The sequence below is a fragment of the Epinephelus lanceolatus genome, chromosome 10 (genome assembly GCF_041903045.1).
Source record: "Epinephelus lanceolatus isolate andai-2023 chromosome 10, ASM4190304v1, whole genome shotgun sequence".
NCBI classification, from domain to species: domain Eukaryota; kingdom Metazoa; phylum Chordata; class Actinopteri; order Perciformes; family Serranidae; genus Epinephelus; species Epinephelus lanceolatus.
Window position 1 is genome coordinate 15,282,138 of NC_135743.1, and position 26,909 is coordinate 15,309,046.

The window sequence follows — 26,909 nt, forward strand, 5'->3', positions numbered from 1 at the left end:
GTCTCCAACGAGTGATGTCATCAAGTATAAAATCTAGAGCGGCTCCATAGACAATGAATAGGAGACTGATGTGAGAATAGGAGACTGTGTGCTGTGTGTGTTTAAAGTATGAATGAATGATATTTATCCCCTCCTTTATAATTTATTTATTATTCTTAATGAGTTCCACGTTGAATATCATTGTATTCATTTACAATGACAATAAAAGGAATTGAATTGAATTTGAGGGCTGAACTTTTGTTTGGTATGCATTTTTAATTTCTCCTACCTGTTTGGGATCAATAGTACCCAAAAAAACTAAACAAAATAAAAAAAACTCAACATTATCAACAACAATTAAGTCCTAATGTCCTCAAATGAGTACTTCCTAATTAGCGTCTTGGCTTATTAATGTTGCTAAAATTGGTCAAACTTGTTGCCATATTAAACTACAAACATTATTAATAATAAATAAACAAGTTTCAACCATATAATGTGATCAGGTCTTAAATCTTGTCCACTTTTGTGTCAGGATCGGCTGCAGACTGACTTGGCAGAGATGGCTGCCATCTTGTTTTTACATGAATTAGTGTATTGTGCTCTAACTACCACTAAATGGCACAAAAACGTGTCAACGAATGAGGACAACAGGTCAGTAATCCCAAAATGTGATGTAATCTTATGAAGATACAGGGTCTCAGGAAGATATACACAGAACATTCCCCTGGGTGCTCTCAATGTCATAGAACATCTTTCTAATTTCATTGTCTGTGGAGCAGCTCCAGACTTTACACTTGATGACATCACAAATTTGTTTAAGCTCTTTTTGGACTGTCTTAAGGTCCTCACACACTAAGCTGATGGTCGGCCATTGGTCACTGTCAACTGTTAGTGAGCATCCGATGCTCTAGTTGGCCCTTGTCAGCTTTTTAACGGCATCAGAGACGATGGTGGGTGTTGGTGGATGAAATCATTTTGATTGGCAGCTCAGCTCAGTGCACAAGAAAAGAAATGTAAGTGAGGAAAGTAAACAAGCGGCTAAAGTCCATAGGATGAGATTGAAACGGACTTGTTGCATTAGCTAAGATTATGTCATAAACTGGTGGTTCCCAACTGGTGGGTCACGGGTCCATTCTGAATGGACCACAAGTGGCTAGTGTGTCAAGTTTGTATTAAACACACTTTATTTTCAAGTACATTGAATTTCCGGCACAAAGTTTGTATTTTGAAGAGCTGTTTCCTTCTGCACAATGAGTGACCAACAGACAGGTGCTTGACAGAGACAGCAAACTAGCTTGACGACATGGCCAATCTCAAGTATGACGCTAAATATATTAAACTGTGTGGACCTTGAACTAATGACTAAGGACAAATCTGGATCACATGGCTGGACCAATTGGGTACCACTGTTAGAAACCATTTAGTTCTTTTGCAGAAACAGTCCATAGTTGTTTGTGTTATCATTTGCTAGCACACGGTAAACATCCTTTGCTCTTTCAACACCGGATTGTTTATGTGCTGACTGGCTAACTAGCATCTCATATCCGTCCTGTTCTTCCTGTTACCCTTTTTGAATGATGAAAACAGACTACTGCCGCCTGATGGTATGGAGTTATTTCCTCTCATGCAGGCATAAAATGCACGTGCTAGTTGGCTGTAATCTGTGTGGTGTGCTCAAGTGCAACTTTTTGGCCGAGACACAGGCAACGTGGGGTGAAGCAACAGTCGGCCTTCATTGCCACTAGTTCTTTGATTGTTGGTGTGATGTGTCTGGGCCTTTAGACCACAGGAATGACATGTATGAATTTTGGAAATGGGCGTTGCTCCCCTTTAAAAAGAAAAAGGACAAACTACAAGAAAGCGACAAAAGGCAAATGATGAAAGGTATTGACAGATTTATTAATAATTAACTACTATTTACTATTAACATTGTGAAGAAATTGGGCCATGTACAACATTTATTCACAAAAAACTTATTTACTTATTAAACAAACTGCCAATGACAGTATCATTTAAACTAATATATTTAGGAATATTCCAAGGTCCATGTACAGCCTATTTGAATGTATAACATTTCTAGTATGTGGCACCATGGGATTACAACACAGTACTCATCTAACTGCATGTTCCCCATCAGCTCCTGGAGAACTCTAAAGTGCTAACACACCAAGCCCACAAACAGTGAGGCATTCACTCGCACACACACTTTCTTCTTCTGAAACATGCACACTGGTTTTTAATTAGAGAACTGCATCTCTTTAGAGTTAGTTATAGGTCCATTTCTTATTGTGTCCTCAGCTGATGTCTGCACCTCTGCTGCAGAGCTGTGTTCCTTTAGAGACTTTTCATTGGCCTCAGCTGTTATGCTTTCATATTTTGCCTCACTACTCGAGATTTCTCCATCCCCTCCTCTCTCCATCCTTCCTTCTCTTAAGCTACTGGTGCTCACCTCGATTATGACAATCTCCTCTCCGTTTCCCAGCTGAAATATGCCCTCCATGGCTCCTCCACCCTCAGCAATCCTCCCGCCTGCAGCATTGCAACCTGCCCCTTCTTCTCCCATCATTCCCCCTTCACCTTCTATCAATGCTATCATCTGCATACCCTCCTCAGCTTCCTGCTCCATCTTGGTCTCACCCCCTAGTTCAAACACGACCTCCTGCCCGTCAAGTGGCACCAAACTTTGGGTAGGGGTGCAGGAAAGCTGCAGGCTGGTGTCCTGCCCTTGGCTGAAGGTAGCACTGGATGGACCACTGTCCTGTGCCTCAGTGTGGAAATGTAGGACGTAAGACTCTCCCTGGCCGCCCTCCTCTCCTGACTCTCTCTCCCCTTGCTTCTCTCCACCCCAGTCACGCAAAAGTGACATCATCCCTCCCTTATCTCCACCCTTTGCTCCTTCACCTCGACCATCTGTCTTGAACTGCAACACAAGTGATTTCCCCTCCCCACCCATCCCTCCATGCACAGCCTCTCCTGATGCGTCCCCTTCAAACTGTAACACGTATGACTGCCCGTGCTCCTCCATATTCATCCCCTCCTTGGCCTGTCCTTCATTATCAAAACATAACACAAATTGTTTCCCCGTCATGCTCTCCTCTGTCCTTATTTGCCCCACTGTGGCATTGGGTTTCCGTTCCAGAGCAGAGACAGGAGAAGAAACAGATGCTGTGGCTACTGTGGTAGCTGGTGTAACCATGGTAACAGTTGATGGCGGTCCTGAGGTGTCCACTGTGGGGGCTACAGTGGTGGAGGATGAGAGACTTGGGACAGCAGTGCAAGATGTTGACAGGGGAGAGTGTGACACTGTGGATACAGATGATGACTCTGTGGTGTTGGCAGCAGTAACAGTCTGTGAGACACTCGTCACATTACAGTTTGTTACCAACGGAGCTCCACCTGCAGTCTGACTGACAGGAGCTGCTGCACACTTCTGAAGAGTGGCTTTTGGTTTGCGTCCTCGTCTGCCCCGAGCAGTTCGTGTGCTTTTTCCCAATATGGGCTTGGTCAGAAGGGAGTTGGCTGAGAGAGTGCGTGTTGGCGTGGCAACAGGAGTGTTTGCATTATTATTGTTGGTGATTATAAACCTGGTCTGCTGTTGTTGCTGTGATATGGTCGGAAACTGGGATATCTGAGTCTGTGTTTGGTTAAGGACAGGCTGGAGAGCTTGGATAGTCTGAAGCACGGGGAGGGTCTGAGGCTCCGGAGCTGGTGGAGGGTTGTTTGCCGCGGGGACGAGAATCAAGCTGGACTGGCTGCCGTTGTTGGAGGGGCACTGTAGAAGGAGGAAGTTCTGGGGCTGGGACGGAGGTGGTGGTGGAGGAGGAGGAGGAGGAGGAGGAGGGGTTGGTGCGGGGGATGACAGAGGAATGAGCTGCAGGCCGCTAGCTGTCTGAATCATAAAGTAGTTCTGGGAGGTGTTGGGGGGGATGTTAAGTGTTGGCTGGGACACAATCAGGCTGCCATGGTTTCCTGAGGTTTCCAAGGTGATGGGGTTGAGCAGGGTAGTGGTGGTTGTTACTCCCCCAACACTGGCTTTCACAGCAACTCCATCTTTACCTCCACCACCGGGGCAGGGCAGGGGAACCCCACTGCCATGGGTGCGGATGTGCCTCTGCAGGTAGGAGTGCATGACGAACTCCTTAGCACAGTACGGGCATTTGAAGTCCTTGCTTGAGGAGTGTGTGCGCAGGTGGAGCTGGAGGTTGGAGGAGTGTGTAAAGCTTTTATTGCAGTGTGTGCACTGAAAGGGTCTCTCACCAGAATGGGTGCGTTCATGCTGCTCACAGACAAAGAAGACACACAGAGAAAACAGTTGATGAGATAAAAGCAGATCTATCCAAACATGAGGTCATAGCTAGGTGTGTACCGGCTGTGCTCACCTGTTTGAGGTTTGATGTCTGGGAGAAAGACTTTGAGCAGATGGAGCAGGTATGAGGTCGCAGTCCAGAGTGCATCTGACTGTGTCTACGCAGGCAGCTGGTGTTCTTGAAAGACTTGCCACACTCCTTACACACGTACGGCCTCTCGCCTGTGTGCTGCCGCAGGTGGTACTGATAGTGAGAGCTCCATTTGAAGGTGAGAGGGCAGTGAGGGCACTGGAAGGCCCGAACACCTGTGTGTACCTGGGTGAAGTCAAAGTGAAGAAAAAAAGTTTTTTTTAGTGATCTATCATATTTACTGTACAAACTCCTAAAAAGGTTACAATTATTAGGACGACATATGAACGCAGCTCAGATCTGATTGGATAAAAATTGGATTTTTGTGTCCACACTACTCTGAAAAAAATCAGTTCTGTGTCACATGAGGGCAAAAAATTGTATTTTAGCCACATTTGCTTTTAATGTGAACGCAGCCTAAGTGTCTGCTGGACAATCGTTCATTGTAGTGGTAACAATTAGGAATGCACCATTCCCATTGTTCCCATTTTATGTTTTTTCCCCCCAATAAGACCTCAGTGCAGCCTGAGAGTGGTCACCAACAAACATCAAAATGTGTGAACGATGCAATGAACTGTTACAACCCAAGTGTTTTGAAAAAACAGCCGCTTAGTCACATAAAGTTTTAACTACAGAGTGTGTTACTGCTTTGAAGAGATTTTTTATTGCTTTTTGGATTTGTCTGTTGCAGATTTCATTCATCTGCGAGTGTGTGAACCAAACGAGACAGCTGCAGTCGCTGTTAACTAGAGAAATCTTAAATTATACGGTGACATAAATGATAAAATTTGATGAATCATTTGGAAAACATAACTTGTGTGTGTACATTTCTTGCAAACAGAACCGTACCCTCTGATGGATTGAAAGCAGAGACGACCTCTTGAAGCTCTTTCCACACTCGGTGCAGCGGTAGGGCCTTTCCCCAGTGTGATCCCTCATGTGGTACTTCAGGCCTGATGAACCTTTGAAGGCTTTTCCGCACTCTGAGCAGCGGTATGGCCTCTCTGTATCAAAGTGTGAGAAAAAGAGGGTCACATTTGTTACAATTAAAACTAAAAATTACACGATACAGTTAAAACTGTTAGAAGTCAAGCAACCATTATTGTAATTATCACAGTGAAGAATGGCCTTTGAAGTGTTCAATTATTTTGAGGGAAAAGAAAGATAAAATCAAGCTACCTGGTTGCAATAAATATTTAAATGACCAATTTGATTTCTCCTGGCTAGCTTTGCATTAAGACAATTACAGTGCAGGAGGAGAGCACATTATTCCAAAACACATGAACAGATGGCCTGGCTCACACTCCCTATTGTATAGTCAAATCTCCACTGTCTCCATCCATGTTTTGTTTCTGCTCTGCTATGAAAAATGTCTTTACCTCCTGCAGGAGTGCTCTTGCTCGCTCCCGTCTTTTTGGGGGCTTTGGTCGGCTTTGCCGGTTGCTCCTCCTGCTCCTCACCGACGGCGATGATATCAACGTGGATCTCCCTCTGGCCTTCCTGCTGCTTGTCAGCCTGGCTGGGAGAGGAGGGGAGGGGGAGCGACAGGGAAAGGGAAGGAGGGCACACTATCTCAGCCTCCGCTTCAGCCAGGAGACGTTGCTCGGGCGTGTGGGAGTGTTGGTGGGTGAGGAGTGAGGAGAGAAGGGGGAAGGAGCGGTCGCAGGCGGAGCAGCTGAACTGGGAGCGGGACTGTGATGAGAGAGAGTGCATCTGGACAAACAAAAGGGGAACACAGGAAGCAAAGATTATTTTAAGATTAATACATCCGAATGCAATACATCATCCTCAGTGCTGGAATTTGCATACAGTGTTTGCAGAGGAGCAATTACAACAGTGATTCTCACCAGTGACACATGTCTATTGAGGCCACCACTGGTCTTGAAAGTCTTATTGCAGTAGCCACATGACAGCCCTGCCCATGTGGTTCTGGCCTCTGGCTGAACGGTCTCGGAGCTCTGAGTCACCTCGGTGAAGCTCTGCAGCAGGTCAAACTGGGCCTGGGTGGTGCCCACATTCTGAGGACAAACCAAAGGAAGTAATACATATAAATAACACATATCTTCAGATCAAACACAAACACTTCAGAGGGCGGGCAGGTATTTTTAGCTCAATTGAATTATAAGGACAACTGTGTGTTTGTCTTGACCTTAAAGAGCGTGGTCAGTCTTTTCCATACCACATTACAAACAGTCAATACACTGGATATCATACAACTTAGTCTGTGACCTGCCATTTTGTTTGATTGTTTATTTAGCCTGACGTGTTTATGACGTGTTTATGATGTCTTGTTTTCCCTGAACCACTCATTGGCAAGTGGTGTATCCATCATGCTAATGTGGTTTTCAGTACACACAGAGCTGCAGCAGCTGTCGCAAGGAGCATTAGTTTGTCCAGGATGTTCTCATACACTGTTCGTACATTACCTACGAGAAGTAATGCGCCAGAATTAATATATAACGACACATAATTATCAGCCAGTTGGGAAGGCTGCAATCTCTCTGACATAAGTAAAGAAGGAAGTAGTATAAAGGGTGAAAGTTCTTGCAAGGAGGTACGCTGGGGTGGTGGATAGGTCAAACAACACAGGACTTTCACCCAGGTGGCCGGTGTTTGTGTCCCATGTTAAACCAAGTAACTTTACTTTTACATAACTTCACTTTTTTGAATCGAACCCAAGTGACTTTACTTCCCTAAACCTTACCTACGGAATTTTATTTGCCCAAACTTAACCTACGTAACTTTACGTTAAGTATGTAACCTTATGTTAAGTACGTAACTTGACAACGCCATTTGTGGGGCGCTAATTCGTTAGATATCATACAAACTGGTGTATAAGGATACGTTGGCTTGTCACATTAATCAAAGGAATATGCCAATCTTTATTGTAATTTTCCATCCCATCAACTAACTTCTAATTATTCCTCGAACCAAGGGAGACAGCTGTCAATGAGCAAAACACCTGACCAACTTGAATTGCTTAACAAATCCAAGATGTGGGCTGTGATTCATACATACAACCCTCCATGACCTGATTTAGATATCTCATGTTCAGCAATAATGACACTATCGATACTACTTTCTCATTGTCTTCTCTCAAAAAGCAGGTTGACACAAACACTGCTGCAGTGCCTCCATAGCCCCGCCTCCATTCTCTAACTTCTAGCGCCGTCTTCTCGTCATTCGTCTTATTCGCTCCGGTTGCATATATGCTTTGCCAGCACTTTTTGTTTTGTTTTATCTTGTAACTTGTAATTTTAACTTGTAAAAAAGTTTTTAAATTATTGTTAATGTTTCCTGAAGTCATTCTGCTGTTCTCTGCTACTAACAAAGAAAAGTTGCTGTTGTCAGTGTCAGTTTTTCACTGTGGTATCGATAAATTTCAAGGTATTGTATCAAAGTTTGAAATTCCACTATTGTGACAACACTACTTTGCTTTCATGGTGGAGAGGTTTTATTCTTCTCTTCTCACATTAATCTATTTGATCGAATCACTCACTGTGTTGCTGCCATCTGCTCCCTCCGTCAGTCCTAGAAGCACCTCTGTCGTGTGTCCATTTTCAGCCACTGTGGTCGTCTCCACCACCTCCTCAAAATCAGCCAGCAGGTGACCAGCTCCCACCAGCCCGTCCCCAACCTCCATTGTTGCCCCAGGCCCCGCCTCTGCACCGGCCCCATGTCCCGCTGGAGCCATGTGGATGGACTGGTGCTCCTCTAGCTCTGTCCGTGTGGCAAAGGTGTGGGTGCAGCTGCCACAGCTATACAGCAGCACACTGGCCCCGGTGCCTGTGCTCAGGTGAACCTCTGTCCCGATGGCCCTCGACGTACACACATCCTCCCCAGAAGAGGTGAGGGTGAGCTGGGGGAGAAGGCTTTGATTCTGCCCGGACGAGGTGGTCGACAGGAACACTTCTTCCATCCCCACTCCCACTCCATCGCTCCCCTCCTGGCTCACAAATCCCACCATCTCCGTCAACATGGACGATGTCACTTCCTCTGTGCCTACCACCACCTCCACGACCTCATTTCCCTTCCTTGCTTCTTCCCCCCTCTTCCCTTCCTTTCCTCCTGCGTTGAGGTTGGAGTGTGAGTTCTTGTGCAGGGCCAGGTTGGACGAGTGTGTGAAGCTCCGCCCACACTCGCCACAGATGTACGGCCTCTCACCTGTGTGTATCCTCATGTGCTGCCTCAGGTTGGTGGACTGAGTGAAGGATTTGTTACAGACCGAGCAGGTGTAAGGCTTGAGACCAAGGTGGACATTCTTGTGTCGCCGCAGACTGCTTGAGTTCTTGAAGGCCTTGGGGCAAGTGTCACAGGGGTACGGACACTCTCCAGTATGCTGGCGCAGGTGATACTGGTAATGAGAGCTCCATTTAAAGGTCAGAGGGCAATAGGGGCACAAGAAGGTACGCACTCCAGTGTGGACGCTCTGATGGACCTGGAGATAGAGAGAGATGGAGATGTGAAATCTCTTGCTGGTTCATAAGGGACTGTTTGTTATTTATAACAGGGGAGGGGTGGTGCAAAAGAGGGAGGGCATGTCAAATCATTTTTCAGTGACTGTGGAGGGACTAATGTTTTTTATTTTGGCTTACAGGAGGGAAATCCACCTTTAAATGGTTGGGTTTTGTATTAATTTTAAAAACCATATGAACCCCAAAACTTGCTGGTGGGTTTGAAAAACTTTTTTTTCTTTAAAAATTGCTAAAAATTACACAATTTATCATGAAAAGAAACTGTAAAAACAGAATACATTGTCAGATTTTCAAATTTCCAGCTTTCCCTGAACTAATCATGAGCAATGAACGCTTACACCAGGTAAAATAACTAAATCTAAGCTTAAAATAGTGATATTTAGAATTTAGTGATATCAGAATCACTTCATTATACAGTACAGGCCAAAAGTTTGGACACACCTTCTCATTCAATGTGTTTTCTTTATTTTCATGACTATTTACATTGTAGATTCTCACTGAAGGCATCAAAACTATGAATGAACACATGTGGAGTTATGTACTTAACAAAAAAAGGTGAAATAACTGAAAACATGTTTTATATTCTAGTTTCTTCAAAATAGCCACCCTTTGCTCTGATTACTGCTTTGCACACTCTTGGCATTCTCTCCATGAGCTTCAAGAGGTAGTCACCTGAAATGGTTTCCACTTCACAGGTGTGCCTTATCAGGGTTAATTAGTGGAATTTCTTGCTTTATCAATGGGGTTGGGACCATCAGTTGTGTTGTGCAGAAGTCAGGTTAATACACAGCTGACAGCCCTATTGGACAACTGTTAAAATTCATATTATGGCAAGAACCAATCAGCTAACTAAAGAAAAACGAGTGGCCATCATTACTTTAAGAAATGAAGGTCAGTCAGTCCGGAAAATTGCAAAAACTTTAAATGTGTCCCCAAGTGGAGTCGCAAAAACCATCAAGTGCTACAACGAAACTGGCACACATGAGGACCGACCCAGGAAAGGAAGACCAAGAGTCACCTCTGCTTCTGAGGATAAGTTCATCCGAGTCACCAGCCTCAGAAATCACAAGTTAACAGCAGCTCAGATCAGAGACCAGATGAATGCCACACTGAGTTCTAGCAGCAGACCCATCTCTAGAACAACTGTTAAGAGGAGACTGCGCGAATCAGGCCTTCATGGTCAAATAGCTGCTAGGAAACCACTGCTAAGGAGAGGCAACAAGCAGAAGAGATTTGTTTGGGCCAAGAAACACAAGGAATGGACATTAGACCAGTGGAAATCTGTGCTTTGGTCTGATGAGTCCAAATTTGAGATCTTTGGTTCCAACCGCCGTGTCTTTGTGAGACGCAGAAAAGGTGAACGGATGGATTCTACATGCCTGGTTCCCACTGTGAAGCATGGAGGAGGAGGTGTGATGGTGTGGGGGTGTTTTGCTGGTGACACTGTTGGGGATTTATTCAAAATTGAAGGCACACTGAACCAGCATGGCTACCACAGCATCCTGCAGCGACATGCCATCCCATCCGGTTTGCGTTTAGTTGGACGATCATTTATTTTTCAACAGGACAATGACCCCAAACACACCTCCAGGCTGTGTAAGGGCTATTTGACCAAGAAGGAGAGTGATGGAGTGCTGCGGCAGATGACCTGGCCTCCACAGTCACCGGACCTGAACCCAATCGAGATGGTTTGGGGTGAGCTGGACCACAGAGTGAAGGCAAAGGGGCCAACAAGTGCTAAACACCTCTGGGAACTCCTTCAAGACTGTTGGAAAACCATTTCAGGTGACTACCTCTTGAAGGTCATCGAGAGAATGCCAAGAGTGTGCAAAGCAGTAATCAGAGCAAAGGGTGGCTATTTTGAAGAAACTAGAATATAAAACATGTTTTCAGTTATTTCACCTTTTTTTGTTAAGTACATAACTCCACATGTGTTCATTCATAGTTTTGATGCCTTCAGTGAGAATCTACAATGTAAATAGTCATGAAAATAAAGAAAATGCATTGAATGAGAAGGTGTGTCCAAACTTTTGGCCTGTACTGTACATGTCTCAATAGTGAAAAATCAAGGGTTCTTTTTAACTCTAGGATTTTGTTTTCAACTTCATTCAGCAAAGAATACAATAAAAGGATAGGATAAAATATAATAATGGCCGCCGTGCCCGGTTACTGATATTATTCTGGCTGCTGCTGCCACAGTTGTGTGTGTTACACTAAGATTTATTTTGAAAAATGGTCGCTATACACATGTTGCTAATGCCTGTGGTGTGTGCGCTATGATGTAAGTGTATGTGCCTTTGTAAGCTTATTAAATGTTGGTTTTGTTTGGTAGGACTAATGACAGGTGGCTGTCATGCACCCATATTCTGCTGAAGTGCACAGACAGCTTGTGCGATGATGCAGTTTGAAAGGAGGATTTGCATTTTGCATAATAAATTAACTGTTTCTTTTGGTGATGACTCTCCCTCCCTCCTTGCTGTATATTTGGTGTAAACAGAAAAAATATGGTTATTGATGGGGGAAGGAGGGCCGTGCTTTTTCCTCAAGTCACTCAGGGAGGCTCAAGGAAAAACATTTGTAGCTCAGAGAGTCACACCCCAGCCACCTCACTCCTCTGAAAAACAACAAACACTCCCTGAGTATTTGTTCATCCCAGACACGTCTCCCTTGTTTATGAAATGACTTTGTTTGACATCTCACCTGGAGCAGAGAGGAGCGCTTGAAGGCTTTGCCACAGTCCTGACATTTGTAAGGCTTCTCCCCTGAGTGAGACCTGCGAAAGGAAAGTAACAATTCAGGAAGACAGCACCATTGATGATATATATGTTATCACAGGTGTGACACATGATATAGAAATACACTACAGCACTTTCTGCTTTGATATGTTGTACAGACTGGCACCAGCTGTTCTTATTAAAGGAATGGATTATGGATTTTAGATATAGTCCACACACTACATTCCCATTCTCCCATTCACTTCAATACATTAAGTATTAACAGCTTCAGGACACTATTGTTAGAGTGTTACAGTTATAAGGGTGGTAAAGAGGATGGTGTTATGGGTACCGTTGGTGGTAGAGCAGAGCAGAGGAGCCCTTGAAGGCCTTGGGGCAGAGGGTGCAGCGGTACGGTCTCTCATTGTTGTGACTCCGCTGGTGGTGGGTCAGCCTGGACGACCACCTGAAGCTCTTCCCACAGTCCATACACTGGAAGGGATGGTCCGACTGGTCGGGCTGCTGAGGCGGGCCCGACACGGACGACGTCACCATGTCCAGAACCACCTCCTCCCCACCCTCTACTACCTCCTTATCCCCCTCCACCAGCTCCCCTCTGTCCCTCTCGTCCTCGCCATCCTCTCCCGAACCAAGAAGGGACGGGAAGGGAGAGAGGGAGGCGGTGGACTGAGGCGGTAAGAGTTCTGCTTGGACCACTAAGGCCACTGAGTTAGCCATCACCAGAGCAAGCTGGGTAGCAGATGAGGGTGTTACCTTGGCAGCTGGATCAGTTTTGGTGCAGGATCATGGTTTTTTCTTTCACCTTTCCTTCATTCATGTTTTCTTTCATAAATTCTTTCCCTCTCAGCCACTGGAAACACCAGCTGTCATCCCAAAGTAGACAGCTCAGGACAGCTCTGACATAAAGTGAAATGGAAATAAATACAGTGTTATAACTTGGTAACTCCTGGTGAGCGTGCCCCCTTTAAATTCCACCCCCGCCCTCCCTCTCTGTCTGAGGCTCGTCCCCCCTCCCTGCTGTCTTTCCTCTGGCAGACAGTCCGTTTCTGTCTGTCCCCGCAGTGCGGTGCCTGCTAGCAATACACACACAGTGGCTACAGCTAGGTTACACACCAAGCTACTGTACAACTGTATCTTACTGTAACCGGTCAGCTGTGCAAGCCGACAGACAACCTACAGACACAATATCAGTTTTCACAGTATCAACACAAACAGCTACTGGCCTTCATTTAAAGCTAATCTAGCCTCCGTCAGTGCGGAATAGCGTCGTTAAACTGCTCGATAAGGATGTGCATGAATACAGGCTGTAGCGGTACTCACCGGACATCTTTAACTCATCTTAAAGCTATAATGTTGATATTATGAAAAGGAACTGGGTACCGCAGTGCTAATCCACACAACCTTAACAATAAACACAGCGCAGACTAACAGCAGTTCTCCACCCGATGCCGCCTTCTAAGAACGGCGACTGCGATTGGCTGCCTGCTGCAATAGACGCGCTACTCCCATTGGTTGAGGGCTTCAACAGACAGATTGACGTCTTAAAATTTGTCTTTAAAATATTTTTAACGTCCAAATTTGACGGAAATTACTTACCAGTGTCGTTTTTACACTTCTATACCTTCAAAAATATTTTTTAAAAATGTATTCAAAACTAATATGTATCCGTTCTATTCTGACTCTGACGCACAGACTTCTGGGTAATGTAGTAGCGGTGTGTGTCTGCCCAAACTACCATCTGTCACAGTTTAAACCGCAGGCTAGCAGTGCTTGGGGGTAAGTAAATAGCCTATATTTAATTAAATGACAAAATAAATGTAGGTAATTGTAATAAGTTGGGCTTACTGAGAAAAAATATGTTATTAAATGGCAGTTACTAATCAAATATGGTGGTGATAAAGGTGTTATATAGTAAAAGGTTTATACGTAGAATATAACTTCATTTTGTTGCTTTGTATGTTTGCACCATGCAGGAATGGCATCTTTTGGCGTAGCCTATTTTTAAAGCTTTTTGTCCAGTTGAAAACATTTGTTAGAAAAGTTATTATAAACTAATCAGATGTAATAAGTGACATTACTTTGAGAATTAATAAAATTAGGTATGTTACGTATTACATTTCAAAAGTAACCTTAATTGCTTTACAAAATCTTTTGTCCCCTTGTCCATTAAAGTCTTAAATGGGAAGCTAACTGTATCTTAACCATACACTATGCATGTGTAGGTATGTGTGTGTGTATCTGTGTATGTAAAACTATGTAAAACAGATTTGTGGTGCAATGGGCAGTGTGCAGTTTGATGGCTGATGGCAGTCTGTTGGATTGTGAATAGCGACAGCGCTGTGTTTGGACTGTACAGATGTAGGAACTGTATGTACAATTTTTTTGTATCTTTTAACAGCAGGTACTGCATGTATCCAAGACAAATTTTCTTCGGGACAACACAGTCTATCTTATCTTATCTTGAACAGCGCAAGTTAGGTTATTAAAGATATACTCAAATCCATTGTGCACATTCTTTAGTATTTATTTCACCAAGGCACATATTTCACATTGAGGCCAATCAGTGTGTGGAAGAGGCATCTTGATGTTACAACAATAATTTAAACAGGATGGTGTAATAATAATAATAATAATAATTATAGTAAATAAGAATAAAAATTGTATAAAAGTACAAAAAGATAGGAGACTTGCTCCACTGCAGCACAAAATAAATAGTTCCACCAAGTTACTTAAATAAATAGTCAATACTGTAACAAATACTAGAATAAGAATGAACCAAAAAATAATAGTGATAAAGTTGGTAAAGTAATCTACATTATATTGTAGAAAACAACATAATACACAAAGCACTGTATACAACAAATTTACATTCTTGTACACTTATGTACACCTGTACAGAACATAGTGTCACAATACATAGTATTTTAAGGCTTTGGGTGTTTAACCAACAACAACAAACTTTTCTACCCCCAAAGCACAGGTTCAAAATCAGCCATCTCACTCATCCAAGAGGCTAATCCTAACAAGTTTGTGCAAAGAATCTAATCAGGTCCATCAGTGCTCAGCAACAGGGCACATTCATACAACTTTACCACAATGTTAAATATGCCTCCTCATGCAGAACGTGAGAAACAGGCAACGACACCAGAGACTCTTCCTGCGGTACAAAGAAAGTATTCACTTCTCGTCGGCTACCATTTTGACATTTTCAGATAAATTAATTTCTATTGAATCATTAAGACGTGGCACGTTTAACACGGTTAGAAGACGACATTAACTTCTTCTAACTTTAATGGCACTGTAAGTGAGAGATAGTGAAACCCTTGGCTGTCCCATATGTATGCTACATCTACTGGAAGAATTATAGGCTGAAGAAATGCACAAAGTAGATTAAATCAAACAAAAGTCAGGAAGTGCTACTGTGTTTTTTTTTTTTTCTTGAGGAATCAGTGAGAGACAAGACAAAAAAGAAAGATTACAGAGACGTGGGCAATTAAATTCACGTTAAAACAGAAAAATAAAGATGAGAGTGACACATTACAACTTCAAATAAATAAAATTAAATAAATTACCAACAGTTAATAAATAAATAAATACATAAATAACATGAACAAGGCCTTTAGGAGAGAGTTTTGGGGATCGTGACATCGTAGTTGAACTGGCAGGAGTCTTGATGGTTGTGACTGGCTGCAGTGTATCGCGCATCCTTATTGGCTCTGATGGAAAAACATTCTTCAACACAGAAGTCATTGGTTGATGTTTGGGCCTCTTAAGGGATGCTATTAACTACGGTGCACACTGACGCGGTCCTAATTCCCCTTTGGCTGAGGCGGTACTCTGTGTGTCCTCACCGACTCTGCAGCCATGTGGTTGAAAGGAGAAGAACGAATGGATCGTCATTGCACTGCAGAGACTTTGGGCTTGAGGCTGATGAATGCTCTGTACGCCCAGTCACAGAAGAGCTTGAAGTGTTGAAGAAGCTCGTGGCTGGATTGCAAGACGTCAAACTGATAGGGGAGGTGAGGGGGGAGGGAGGGGGTCGCCTGAGTCAGCCTCGGTGCTTCAACTCTCAACATCTGTAGGAGAGAAGACAAACAGATTAGAAAAACAGGCGATCATAGAGAACATTTAAAGGTCCGGTTTGGAGGATTTAGTGGCATCTTGCAGTGAGGTTGCGGAACTGAAACGTCTGCTGCGTGCCAAGTGCGTATGAGAGCTACAGGGGCTGATGCAAAAACTAGAGCCAGAGTTTGATTTGTCACACATTGGCTCTAGATAGGAGATGTCAAACATGTGGGAGAGGAGCTGCTTCATTTGATATAAACGGCTCATTCTGAGGTAAGGGAAACACAATGATTCTTATTTTCGGGTGATTATACATTAATGAAAACATAGTTATGAAATGAAACACCATTTCCGCAAATAGATGCCCTTAAATTCTCTGCATTGGACCTTTCAAAGTGTTAGCAAACTGCTAGAACATGGCACAATCTCCTGTTAAAACTTACATAGTTAGATATAAAATCAAACACCGAAGACGACTGAGATTAAAAAGGGGGAATATCGGTTCGTTACCTGACGGTGCAGCAGATTGATGAGAGATTTCATTTCTCTGATCATCTCCACCAGCTTTGGCAGTGCAGGGTGGTGGTGCTTCTTTGAAACCTTGTTGAGCCACTCAAAGTGGTGCTCATACAGCTTCAGGTCAGCGTGCAGCTGAGAGAGTGTGGGCTTCAGCTGGAAACAACACAGACATACTTAGAGACTTAGCATGGGTGTGGCAACGTGTAACTGTGTTCAGACAAGCCCCCTCTCCCTTCGTGAGCACGCACGCACACACTCAGTGTCACACACAAATACATTATCAGAGCATTACCTCAAGATTGTTGAGGTCATTGGCTGATCTGTTGCTCATTTCTGGCAGAGAGCTGAACCTGTGGGGCTCCACGTCTGAGGCAAATGCATGCTCCCTCTGAAAGAGAAAACGAGACACAGAGCAGCCCGTTAGTAATTTGCATCAGCGCAATTTTACTCATCCTGAGACAAGTCACGGCAGCATGAGGAAAGTATTAGTGTAGCACCTCGATTGGATGACTGTTTTCTGTGCTTAGAGACAGTAGCTCTCACTGAGGGGAGTGTGGTTGATTGGGTCAGTGTGAGTTCACCCACATTCAGCCTCCCCAAATGTCAACAATAAGAGCGAATGACCTGAACCCACAGGATGTTTTCTACAGGGAGCGAGGATAACAACATATGCAGTGACTAAGAAAGCTCCAAGTGGGACAGACAACACAGGGCTGTAGGGAAACTCCAGGGTCACAGCTATAAAAAGAGGGAATGACGCAGTACCACTGCCCAGCTAGAGTTGTGTTGTAAACTCTGTCCAGGCAGTGGATGAAGTGCTCACTGTGGCCACCAGAGGGGGATAAACACCCTGACTGCAGGTTTACAGAGCTCCACCTTACAAAGGCAGCTGTGCTCATCAGTAGTACAATTCAGTATTAAACATGATTCAGTAATGAATGGGGAGAAATGGAGATGACTGATGTGGCATGCGTCACTTCCAATCAGTGGAGGAACATAACAACATTAGGATGATGAGTGCTGAGAAATGTTTTGTGTAAACAGGTAGTGTGTGCTTAATGCTTCCTTAACCTGTTACACAGTGTGTTCCTCGCTCCACTGAGTTGTTTGTGTTGATGTTTTCGGTGATGAATGTGCCGCTTTGTCTCGCATGTCTCTCCATCAGCCTTTCGTAAGAGCTCACTTATGTTTGTGTTCCAATGTTTTGTCTCTGTCGCTTTTGTCCCCCCTTCCATCCCTCGCTTCCCTACCTTCTCCCCCTCTCCCTCTCTGCCTCGCCGTGTCTCATAACCAGGTGCACAAGCACGTGCAACATCCCGCGCACATGTGCATGCATGCACACACATATACCGCTGGCTTGTCATCTATTTGGCTCTCTGATCTCTTCATCTCTTGTGGTTTTTTTGCTCCATCTTTCTCAGCCTTTAATTCTCCCTCTTATCCTCCTCTTCTTGCTCTCTCCATCACAGATCATGACCTCACCCGACAGAACTTAGCATCCAACCTCTTTCTTCCTGAATGCAAATACTGGAATGTGATAAATCTTTTTTTTTGATTTTTATCAAGTCACTTTGCTGTGGCGACCGAAAGCAAAACACTAAACACCGCACCTACACAACCGGGACTATTTACAGAACCCTCAATGCACACACACACACAGCCACAAAAATCCATACACACAAATGCATGCACACATGTACACACTTGCACCCATACAATATGCATGCAAACACACACAGACTCGCTCACACAGACACACACTGTGCATCGGAAAACTTCTATAGACTTATGTGCACACACACACACACACACATAGAGACATTTCTCTCCCTTTAAAGCATCAGTTTCATTGCTTTTTTGCAGGGACTTTCCACCGATTCCCGTTCTATTTATCTTTCCTAACTTTGTCCTCTCTTTAGTGGAATGCCACACAATAAGGAAAGAAATTTAAAATAAATCTTCCATGTTACTGAACACTGTCTAATACTGTCCCCATCACCCTTTGATGATACTGGTTTGCTCACATCTGGACCCCAGGTTACAGACTACTGCTACACAATGGCCTGTAACACACACACATACAGCACACACACACTTTCTGAACCCTATCTACCGGCCAAGACTAGAGAGAGTATGTGGCTATTTTTGATTTTATCCCCTGAACAAAAGAGTCGAAAGATTTGCATGATGCAAAAATAGACTCTTGATCAGTCGTGTGTAACCAGAGATCCGCAGATATGATCCCGCTTTCTTTTCACCTGTTAAAACACGGTGTTGATACACAATCACCAGCTGGAGCCAAAACTTGGCCGAGTTCTCACATCTGATTTTCCTACCTCGCTTGTCACTGTCAACAAAATAAGATTTCGAGCCAGCGTTGTCAGAACGGTGCACATTTCACAGGGGGAAAAAAAAAAAAGAAAACTCCATCCTCACTTCCACAGTCTAGCCGCAGAACATAAACATGTTTCTATGTAAACAAGCGTGTGATATACTTTGCTGTCATGTCACAGATGGTATGCTCAGCACTTTGGCTTTAGTCGCAGGTACAGTGTTGAGATGTAGTCCTAGACTTTACGTTTGCTTTCTCTGTCCCTTTAACCACCATCACTGTAAATGATTATTCCTCTTAATGCCATAACACTTAATATTAACTTCATTTCACCTTTGTTGGACTGGATAAAAGAGCTGTACAGGCCACCAATCTTCCTGGTACTGCCACCAGTCAGGTGACCAGGCAGACCAGGAGGTTGCTGAGTCAGACCTCCCCAACCTACTGAATCCAGTGTGGATTAAAAGTGAGATCACTCAGTCAAATCTCCCCTGAGGCTTTTTGCTGCCCTGATCTAAAGCATGCAGCCAGTCTGTCATCACTGAAAGCGGCTTAAGCCAAGCGGAAGTCCTGAGCAAACCCTAGTAAAGTTTCCACAACAGTGCATGTTGCAAAGTTGGTGCTGTTACCTAAACTGAAAAGGTGACATAGAAAATCCAATTAGGGAAAGATCAATCAAGACAGCATCCTCATCCACATCCACTCTCATTCAATTAGCACAGGGGGGCTCATTAGCCCTCTCCTCCAATCAATGGCTGTGATGGCTGCAATCACCATGACATCATGTGCACTTACCAGCAGTTCTTGGGTGAGCTTCATTAGATTTTTGGTCTGATTGGACAGTTTATCCATGTCAGTGGGCCGCCGCTGCGGTACCGGGGAGGCAGACGTGAAGACAGGCAGCTGGGCCAATAGCAGCGAGAAGAGGAGCGACGAGGAGGAGTCGAGCAGCACTGTAAAGAGGGGGGGACAAACAAAACGGAAGCAATTAGTGGAGAGGCGCTGTCATCTCGCCATAATGATAATGACCTCAGGCCACGGCTGTCAGCTCCAGGGGAAGATATTGCACCATAATATAAACAATAGCTCCAGACTTGGCGGAGGAATCCTCAAGAGCTTCAGTGTCAGAGTCATGTTTTCACAGGCTGAATGCAAATCATTAAATCATTAAAATAAAAAAAAAGCTTTGACACTGAATATGACCATCACTCCTTCACCATAAGCAACTGCAATGAATGCTGCTGATTGTCACACCTGCAACTGGATAGGTACGTGAGTTGGTGGTATAAATTATAAAGAGCCAGCCAAGTCAACTCTTGTAACAGTAGGCTCATTCATTCTTTGCCTTTCAAGTTCAAATACAAGGTAGACTAAGTATTAAAAGGGAACCGCAGTGGTGTTGAAATGATGAATGCTTGATAATTACAGGTGAACCACAAGAATCAGAGCCAAAATAACACTGCAGGAGCATCTGAGCTCTCTGACCTAGTGTAACTCCTCAAGAGGCAGGATAAAGTTGCCCTAAATTACATTTTTTAAAAGTTTAATCTAAGGATAAATTGTTAAATTAAGCATAAAATAGCTGTTCACATTCACATAGAGCAAAACTGTGTAAGAGCATAACCATCCAAAGCAAAACACACTTACATTTCATATTTGGTTCGGATCCAAGGGGGGTTGGTAACCCAGCAAGGCAACGGTAGATAAATAAATAAATAGACAAAATTAATAAATAAATTGAACTCCGGAAATTGTCACGTGCTCCGGTTTCTTCTTCGCACTCTCTTCAGCAGTCAGAGTGAGGAGGAAAGTTGTCAGGACGAGACAGAGGATGAATGAGAGAGCAGAGTGATGACTGAAGCACTCAGAGAGACGGAGAGAGTGGAGAAAAGGAAGGTAAAAATAAAAATAGAAAAAAGGAGAAAAGTAATCAAACTTTCTGTCTTGGGTAAAGTTTGAGATGTAGTCTTATGGAGTTGCTGAAGGAGGCAGAGAGACACTTAGACAGTTTGGAGAGACAGAGAGGCAACAGAAGTGCAGAGAGAGGGATGCGAGTGTGGTAAGTCCAATTTTTGCGCGCAGTGAAGTGTTTAGGCTTGTTTAAAACTTCCTTTATAAAGACGTCGGGCCTATGACACATCGGCAGTGACTCACTTCATTCATAAAAACACACACACACACACAGACACACGCTCTCTCTCTCTCTCTCTCTCCCTCTCTCTCCTCACTCCCTCTCTCCGTCTCTTTCCTCCTCCCCTCCCTGCACCCTGTCTCCCTTTGCGAAACTTAAAAAAAAATGTTCCGTTGTTTTTTTTCTGTTTTTTTTCTTTCCTCTATCACTTTCTCCCGTCCTGTCCTGTCCCTATCTCCAGCACTTCCTCCGTCGCATCCCGCTACCTGCGCCAATCATTCCCATCTACCTCCTTTTTTTATCTTTCCATCTCCAAATCTCTTCCCCCCTCTCTCCTCTCTATCACTGCAGACGTTTAAAAAGCCCATTGTTTTCACGTGTATCAGCATATCTTATGTAACCATGTATCATTTAGAGCCCTTCTTGTGATGTTGTGTGCTGCGTTCGGGTGTGTGTGTGTGTCGGGGGGGGTTGAAGTGTCACAGAAAGTGTGTGTTGTTGAATTTATGGCAGGGCTCTTTTAGGCTACACACGCCACATTCCCTGTATTATAGCTAATACGCACAGCAAACACCTTTTCTCTCCCATATTTCTCTCCCTCCTTTTCTCACCCCTTGCTCTCTCTCTTTTTTTCAGAGCCCCTCCTGAGACAGCAGCCTGTTATTTCCACTGCCCCCCCACCCACCTCCTTCTCTTTTTTTTCACTCCTTCTCTCCCTCTCCAGGGTGAAGGAAAGAGTGAGGAGTGAGAGACGGATAGGAGCAGGGGAGAGGTGTTGTCCAGACCAGAAGGGGCCTCTGAAAGTGTTGCATAGAAACAGTGAGCGGACACACACACACACATATATATACACACACACACCACAGGACATTAACGTGGGGTCAACACAGCAGATGCACACAAACATGCACATGGATGCACGCGCACGCCATGCGCTGTGTCATAGAAAAACATGCTGCTCTAGTAAAGCAAAACACACACACTTTTTAAAAACACTCGCTCTCGCTCTGATAGGCCACATGCAGAAACATAACAGGCTACTGTACACACATCAGCACACACGTAGCGTGGAGCAGCCTGGAAACACTCAGTCAGGTGCAGTAAAGTGTGGCCTACTGTTGCAAAGGGCAAGAATGAGTTTCCCAAACATCACAGGGGGACAGCTGATGCATCACACTGTACATACACTGTATATCACTATGGGTTCAATAGGTGCGTTTCAATCCACCTGTGAGAAACTGAGTGGACACCAAATTCAACAAACGGCAAGACAGATGGAAACATCTGATCCGTGTGGAGCGATGAGGAGACTGTAACCCCTCTCAAATAATACATGAAACAAACTTAAATGCCATATTTCCGCCATGTTTTATTACAGTTTTTCCCACCATTTGAGGTTTGATTGATGCGCCTTCTTCTTCTGTTTGCATCCTTCCTTTAAACATTTGAACCCCAGAACGGTTCTGCTCTCTGGCATACCAGCCTTTTGCCAGTTTATGGCTATTAAAAAGATGCCATACGTGGACATGGACAAGTTGCAGTCAGTCTGTCCGTTCACACCTGTCATTAGAACGTGACACCACATGTGTCTTGAGTGACCACTTCTGATTGGATCTCACCGTCCCTGCTCTATATGCAAATGAACACATACATAATTTCAGTTTGCAAAGGCCAAATGCGTTGTTGTTTTTAACCAGAGTTAGGTTTGTCCTGCGATACCCTCACAGGTGAGAGTTCACCTGCCCACACACAGTGACAGGGCTAACTGTTAGCGCCACTAGGCTGTTACATGTTGGTGAAGATTCTCAGTCATCCACGTCATCGTTATCGTAAATGCTATATTGGAGGCAACTGGACTTGCTTGAGTTTCTTGAAGACATTTCACCTTACATCCAAGACGGATAGAACTGGAGAGGCCCCATGGATGTAAGGTGAAAGGTCTTTAAGAAACTCAAGCAAGTCCAGTTGCCTACAATGTAGCATACAGGACTGGTTATGCATGACAGAGCCAAGCAATTTGGGCGTTGGTCTGAGTTCACTGGGACTCTTTAACAGCTGTTGCTGTGTTAGCTCGTGCTAACTGGACAGACGTTGAACTGATTATTCAACGGGAGGAGAGAGGCTTCAGGGATGGTCCATCAACGGTTTGTCTACTGACAGGAAGTCCAGGATGTAGGCTGAGTTGTAGGGCTGGGTATGGGTACTCAATACCTTTAAGGTATTGACCGAAATAACTCGGAACCAAGTAGTATTGAAACATCTCCAGTCAAACGATACCTGCATTCAGTCATTCTTGCACCAGTGGTCTGATCCCAGACCATCTTGTCTGCCCGCCTGATCAGCAGACTTCCTGTTATAGCCATCTCCAGAGTCTCTACTGTCCCGGTTTCTTTAGTCATGTGATGTCTCAAACTAAATTCAACAAAATATCAATGTGTAACAACATGGGTTGTTTTAAGAGAATAAAGTGAGATATTGTGGCAGTATACGTAATACATATTGTGCCGTAATCCTCTGGTGCCAATATGTAAGTGTCGTAACGCACTTTCTCTAGGGACTGAAGCAAATAAAAGCCCACACTTAATTTTTACGGTATACACGCCACTCCATTTACAGTATGGGTATCGTTTTGGTATACTGGTATTATAATTTTTTAAACAATACCCAGCCCTACTACATAAAGTGTAGCCCAGGACTCATTAGCGTACAAACTGATGAAAGAATGTTGCCAGAGGCAGCCCAGACCACCTCTGAATGTGGTCCCAGTGATCAGATCTCAAGTTGCATTGAGGACTCATTGGGTGCAGTCACACCTGTGATTAGAGCTGTCCACTTGTGATCTGATCACCCAGGACGCATGTTAATACCAGGTGTAAACGGTGCCTAAGAATTTTTGCACTTTGTTGTGCAATGTTTCATCTCAGTTGTCTAATTCTTTGAAAGTGCCACAATGCAGTGATTAAATATTTGATTCCTGCCTTTTGCCTATGTAGAAGTATTTTTTCCTTTGTCAGTTACATAGATATCACCATGTAATCCACATGATTGTCTTGCAGTGTATCCCTGTATTGTGATGACACCATCATCGAGGGCGACGTATTGTGATAGTATCCTGAGTTACTCTGTGATTCCCATTCCTGATTCTCACAACAGTAGCGGATGAAAATGGGCACATATTCACTTGTTCTTTTGCCGATTTCCAGAAAATTTGGTGAAAATTTGTGCCACAGTTGGACAGAAACCTGACTACATGCACAGACACACGCGAGGGAGGAGAGAGGGCACGAGAGAGATCAGGGAGAGGGAAGAAAGCGTTTTTGAGTCTGGGTGTGAGATTAGGAGACCCTCATTCACAGACATACACTCATGGTGTGGTTTGAAAATAATTAGTGGTGGGCCTTGTATGCGCACAGTCGCACACTCATGCACACATTCACACAGAGTTGCCAGTCCGGTGGTGGGCCTACACAGACAAACAAACACCCTCCGAATGATGAGGGCCTGGTGGCAGCGAGTGGGTGGCGCAGTTGTTGTGGTGAAAAGGGGTCATACTCTGTTTTCTCGGGTCAACGGTAGAGAAGAAAAGCAGGAGAAGGAGGAGAGCCACAGAGGAAATAGATGAGTGAGGTCGGACGTAGGGAGATATTGACACACTCGCTCTTTTTAATTTCCCACATCAAAGGGCCGTTTGAAGACACAGCTGGGGAGAGAAGAAAAGAAAAAGTGAAGTTAGTCACTCTCCCTCATTCCCTCTCTGGGCTGCCTCTCATGATGGGGGTCTCCTGGGTGGTTCTGAAGCACACAGTCTTCTGTTAGGCCATCCGCCAGCGCTGATCACTCACACACCATGACACCGGGTGGGTGCCCTTTAAGTGTGTGTGTCTGTGGGAATGTGTGCGCACACGTGCGTAGATGTCAGCGTGTGAAATGAAGAAAGGGTTCTGTATCTTTGTTTGGACTTTTGTTTTCGAGTGTGAGAGAGCGAGCACACTGCCTGTTGGAAAAGGGGGAATCCAGGGTTTGTGTAAATGGGTGTGCGTAGAGTATATGTGTGTAATTATGGGTATGTGGTGGTATAAGTGCGGCGTCTGTATAACGTGCATGAGCATCAGTGTTTGTGTGTGCGTCTGTGTGTTTGTGTGTGGCCTTCATATGCTACCCATTACATCACCAATCTGTGTAAACCACCATAGGAGGAGAAACAGAGTGAGACACTCAGACTACGACCTCAAAGACATCAGAGGGGAAGGGGAACCTGTGACAGGGCCTGCCAGGCCTCGCTGCCAGACAAACTTTACTCACACAAGCTTCACTGAATTCGGTCATGCTTTACACTAGGTTTCCTGTGCGCCATGGCATGTATTCACACATTATTACGCAGGCTTCAAATCATTTGAATGCCTCACACTCTTTGCTCACCTTTTGCCTGGCTGTTAATCCACACAGTTGCTTGATTCATTCGTTCTCCAGAGTCACTCTAAAAACTTTGATTTAAAGGTACTGTATGTAACCTTTAATGTATAAAGCCTTCCTTAATGCCAATGGGTGAACAGATTGTGACGTAACTTAAAAACTGAGACCTTCCCCAACTTTCTCGGTTGCCTATAGCAACCTGTGGACTGACTTCTATGAAAAGCTCAGGCTGAATTTTCCTGGAAAATCCAACAGATTGATGACACTTAACGAAGAAATCCCTTTCTGGCAGAAAGCCCTCAAGGCACTGTTCTCTCAACAGCGTGCTGCATCTCTTCAGCTCTGCTACAGTGCAGCAGTGTGCAACGGTAGCCTGTTGCCAGAACATTCATTCAGACAGTTGCATGATTCATTTGTTCACCAAAGTCACTTTAAAAGCGTTGATCTAAAGCTTTTTACATCCATCAATCATTTTTTATTGTCAATAGGTGGATGGATTGTAACATAACTTAAAACGGAGACCTTGTCTGATTTTCTCGGTTGCCTAGCAACCTGTAGACTGACTTCTATGTAAAGAGCTCGAGCTAAATTTTCCGGGAAAATCCAAACAACGTGATGAATCCAACAAAAAAATCCTTTTCTGGCAGGAAGCCTTCGAGCCAAACTTAAAATAAAAAATGAAATATTAGAAATATCTCTTTAGCTTGCTACAGCGCAACAGCTTGGAACAGTAGCTAATGTTAGCGTTAGCTTAGAAATGGAGTCCAGTAATGTCAGCAAACACCTGACAGAGAGTCCACATATGCTGTGTTTCTGATTTTGTGGCAGCAGCCTGAAGACAGACCTTCACTTATTGTTGAGATTTGTGCTGGCTAAATTCGAGCTAGCCACTGACTAAAGGTCTGTCTCCAAAGCTGTCATCCGTTCTGCTCCAGGCGAAGTTTATGCTTTCATCAAATGGGGTCGTTGTTAGTTGTGTTCATGATATCATATGAACAACCCCCTTTTGTGGTATTTACAACCTCATAAGTGGAAATTTTCTGAGAGCGAGTTCATGAATTCATGTTCACGACTTCCCATGTCATAAACAAGAGCTCATGAGCTCCAGTTGAACGCAGCATTAATCTCTAAGCAGCAGGAGGTGAGGTGGAAGGACAGCGGGATGTGCTAACTCATTCTTATCTCATTTGTTGTCTGATAAACAGTGAATTTATCAAATTCAGTGCCCCATATCATATCATTATTTTCAGTGCCAGTGGTGCTGAAAAGAGAAAACACTCAAATGTTATATACATTGTGATACTGGGGTTTTAGGCTGGCTAATCTTTGCTAATGTTGGCTTGCTTTCTAGCGCAACTGAATTGCTAGCTAGCAAAATACCGTATTGAGTGAATAACATTAGCAAATTCATCCAGACTCTTGGGGCTGGTTTGCAAATTACTTTATCAGCTACAAAGCAACCAACACCAGATCCATGTAGCTAACTTACAGCTAGCTCAGCGGCAAATGACCGTACGTTGAGCTAAGGTTAGCCAGTTGGCTGTAAAGCTACATTACATGGACCTGCTGCTGGTTGCTTTATAACTTAAGCTGATGAAGTAATTTGCAAACAGCAACCAAGTTAGTATGGAGCCAAGTCAATCATGGTCAGTCTCTCAGTTTTGGCTGAGGCCCAGGTGCTCACTCGTGGCTACGGAGGATGTTGAATGCAGTTCACTTAATGGCCTCATTAATAACAAGGAACTTCTAAAAGTTAAATACAAAACCTGTAAACACATTAAATATTAGTGTGTTAGTCTGACAAGGAAGAGCTTGAGGAAGAGC

At 44.1% G+C, this 26,909-nt stretch overlaps 2 protein-coding genes across 2 annotated transcripts; both read right to left on the reverse strand.

The window, feature by feature from the left end:
* Positions 1 to 1,857: 1,857 nt before the first annotated feature.
* znf628 (zinc finger protein 628) lies at positions 1,858 to 12,489 on the reverse strand. The gene is made up of 8 exons (XM_033641536.2): positions 11,957 to 12,489; positions 11,591 to 11,663; positions 7,915 to 8,853; positions 6,263 to 6,433; positions 5,795 to 6,128; positions 5,265 to 5,419; positions 4,359 to 4,601; positions 1,858 to 4,255 (listed from the first exon to the last, which is right to left on the reverse strand). Exons 1-8 carry the CDS (start codon positions 12,340 to 12,342, stop codon positions 2,216 to 2,218), a joined length of 4,341 nt encoding a protein of 1,446 aa, XP_033497427.2. The 5' UTR covers positions 12,343 to 12,489; the 3' UTR covers positions 1,858 to 2,215.
* A 904-nt stretch (positions 12,490 to 13,393) lies between these two features.
* il11a (interleukin 11a) lies at positions 13,394 to 20,617 on the reverse strand. Its single transcript, XM_033641559.2, has 5 exons — positions 20,189 to 20,617; positions 19,337 to 19,494; positions 16,502 to 16,597; positions 16,201 to 16,362; positions 13,394 to 15,701 (listed from the first exon to the last, which is right to left on the reverse strand). Exons 1-5 carry the CDS (start codon positions 20,193 to 20,195, stop codon positions 15,522 to 15,524), a joined length of 603 nt encoding a protein of 200 aa, XP_033497450.1. The 5' UTR covers positions 20,196 to 20,617; the 3' UTR covers positions 13,394 to 15,521.
* Positions 20,618 to 26,909: the final 6,292 nt, after the last annotated feature.

What these genes read in the sequence shown, in the direction of transcription:
- znf628 (XM_033641536.2), bottom strand. Translation starts at nt 12,342, where the DNA reads ATGGCTAACTCAGTGGCCTTAGTGGTCCAAGCAGAACTCTTACCGCCT. An exon ending in TCAATAGACATGTGTCACTG is followed by an intron (nt 6,129 to 6,262) that starts GTGAGAATCACT and finishes TTGTTTGTCCAG; the next exon opens with ATGCACTCTCTCTCATCACA. An exon ending in CAAGAGCACTCCTGCAGGAG is followed by an intron (nt 5,420 to 5,794) that starts GTAAAGACATTT and finishes ACTTTGATACAG; the next exon opens with AGAGGCCATACCGCTGCTCA.
- il11a (XM_033641559.2), bottom strand. An exon ending in AGCTCACCCAAGAACTGCTG is followed by an intron (nt 16,598 to 19,336) that starts GTAAGTGCACAT and finishes TTTCTCTTTCAG; the next exon opens with AGGGAGCATGCATTTGCCTC. An exon ending in TCAATCTGCTGCACCGTCAG is followed by an intron (nt 15,702 to 16,200) that starts GTAACGAACCGA and finishes TCTCTCCTACAG; the next exon opens with ATGTTGAGAGTTGAAGCACC.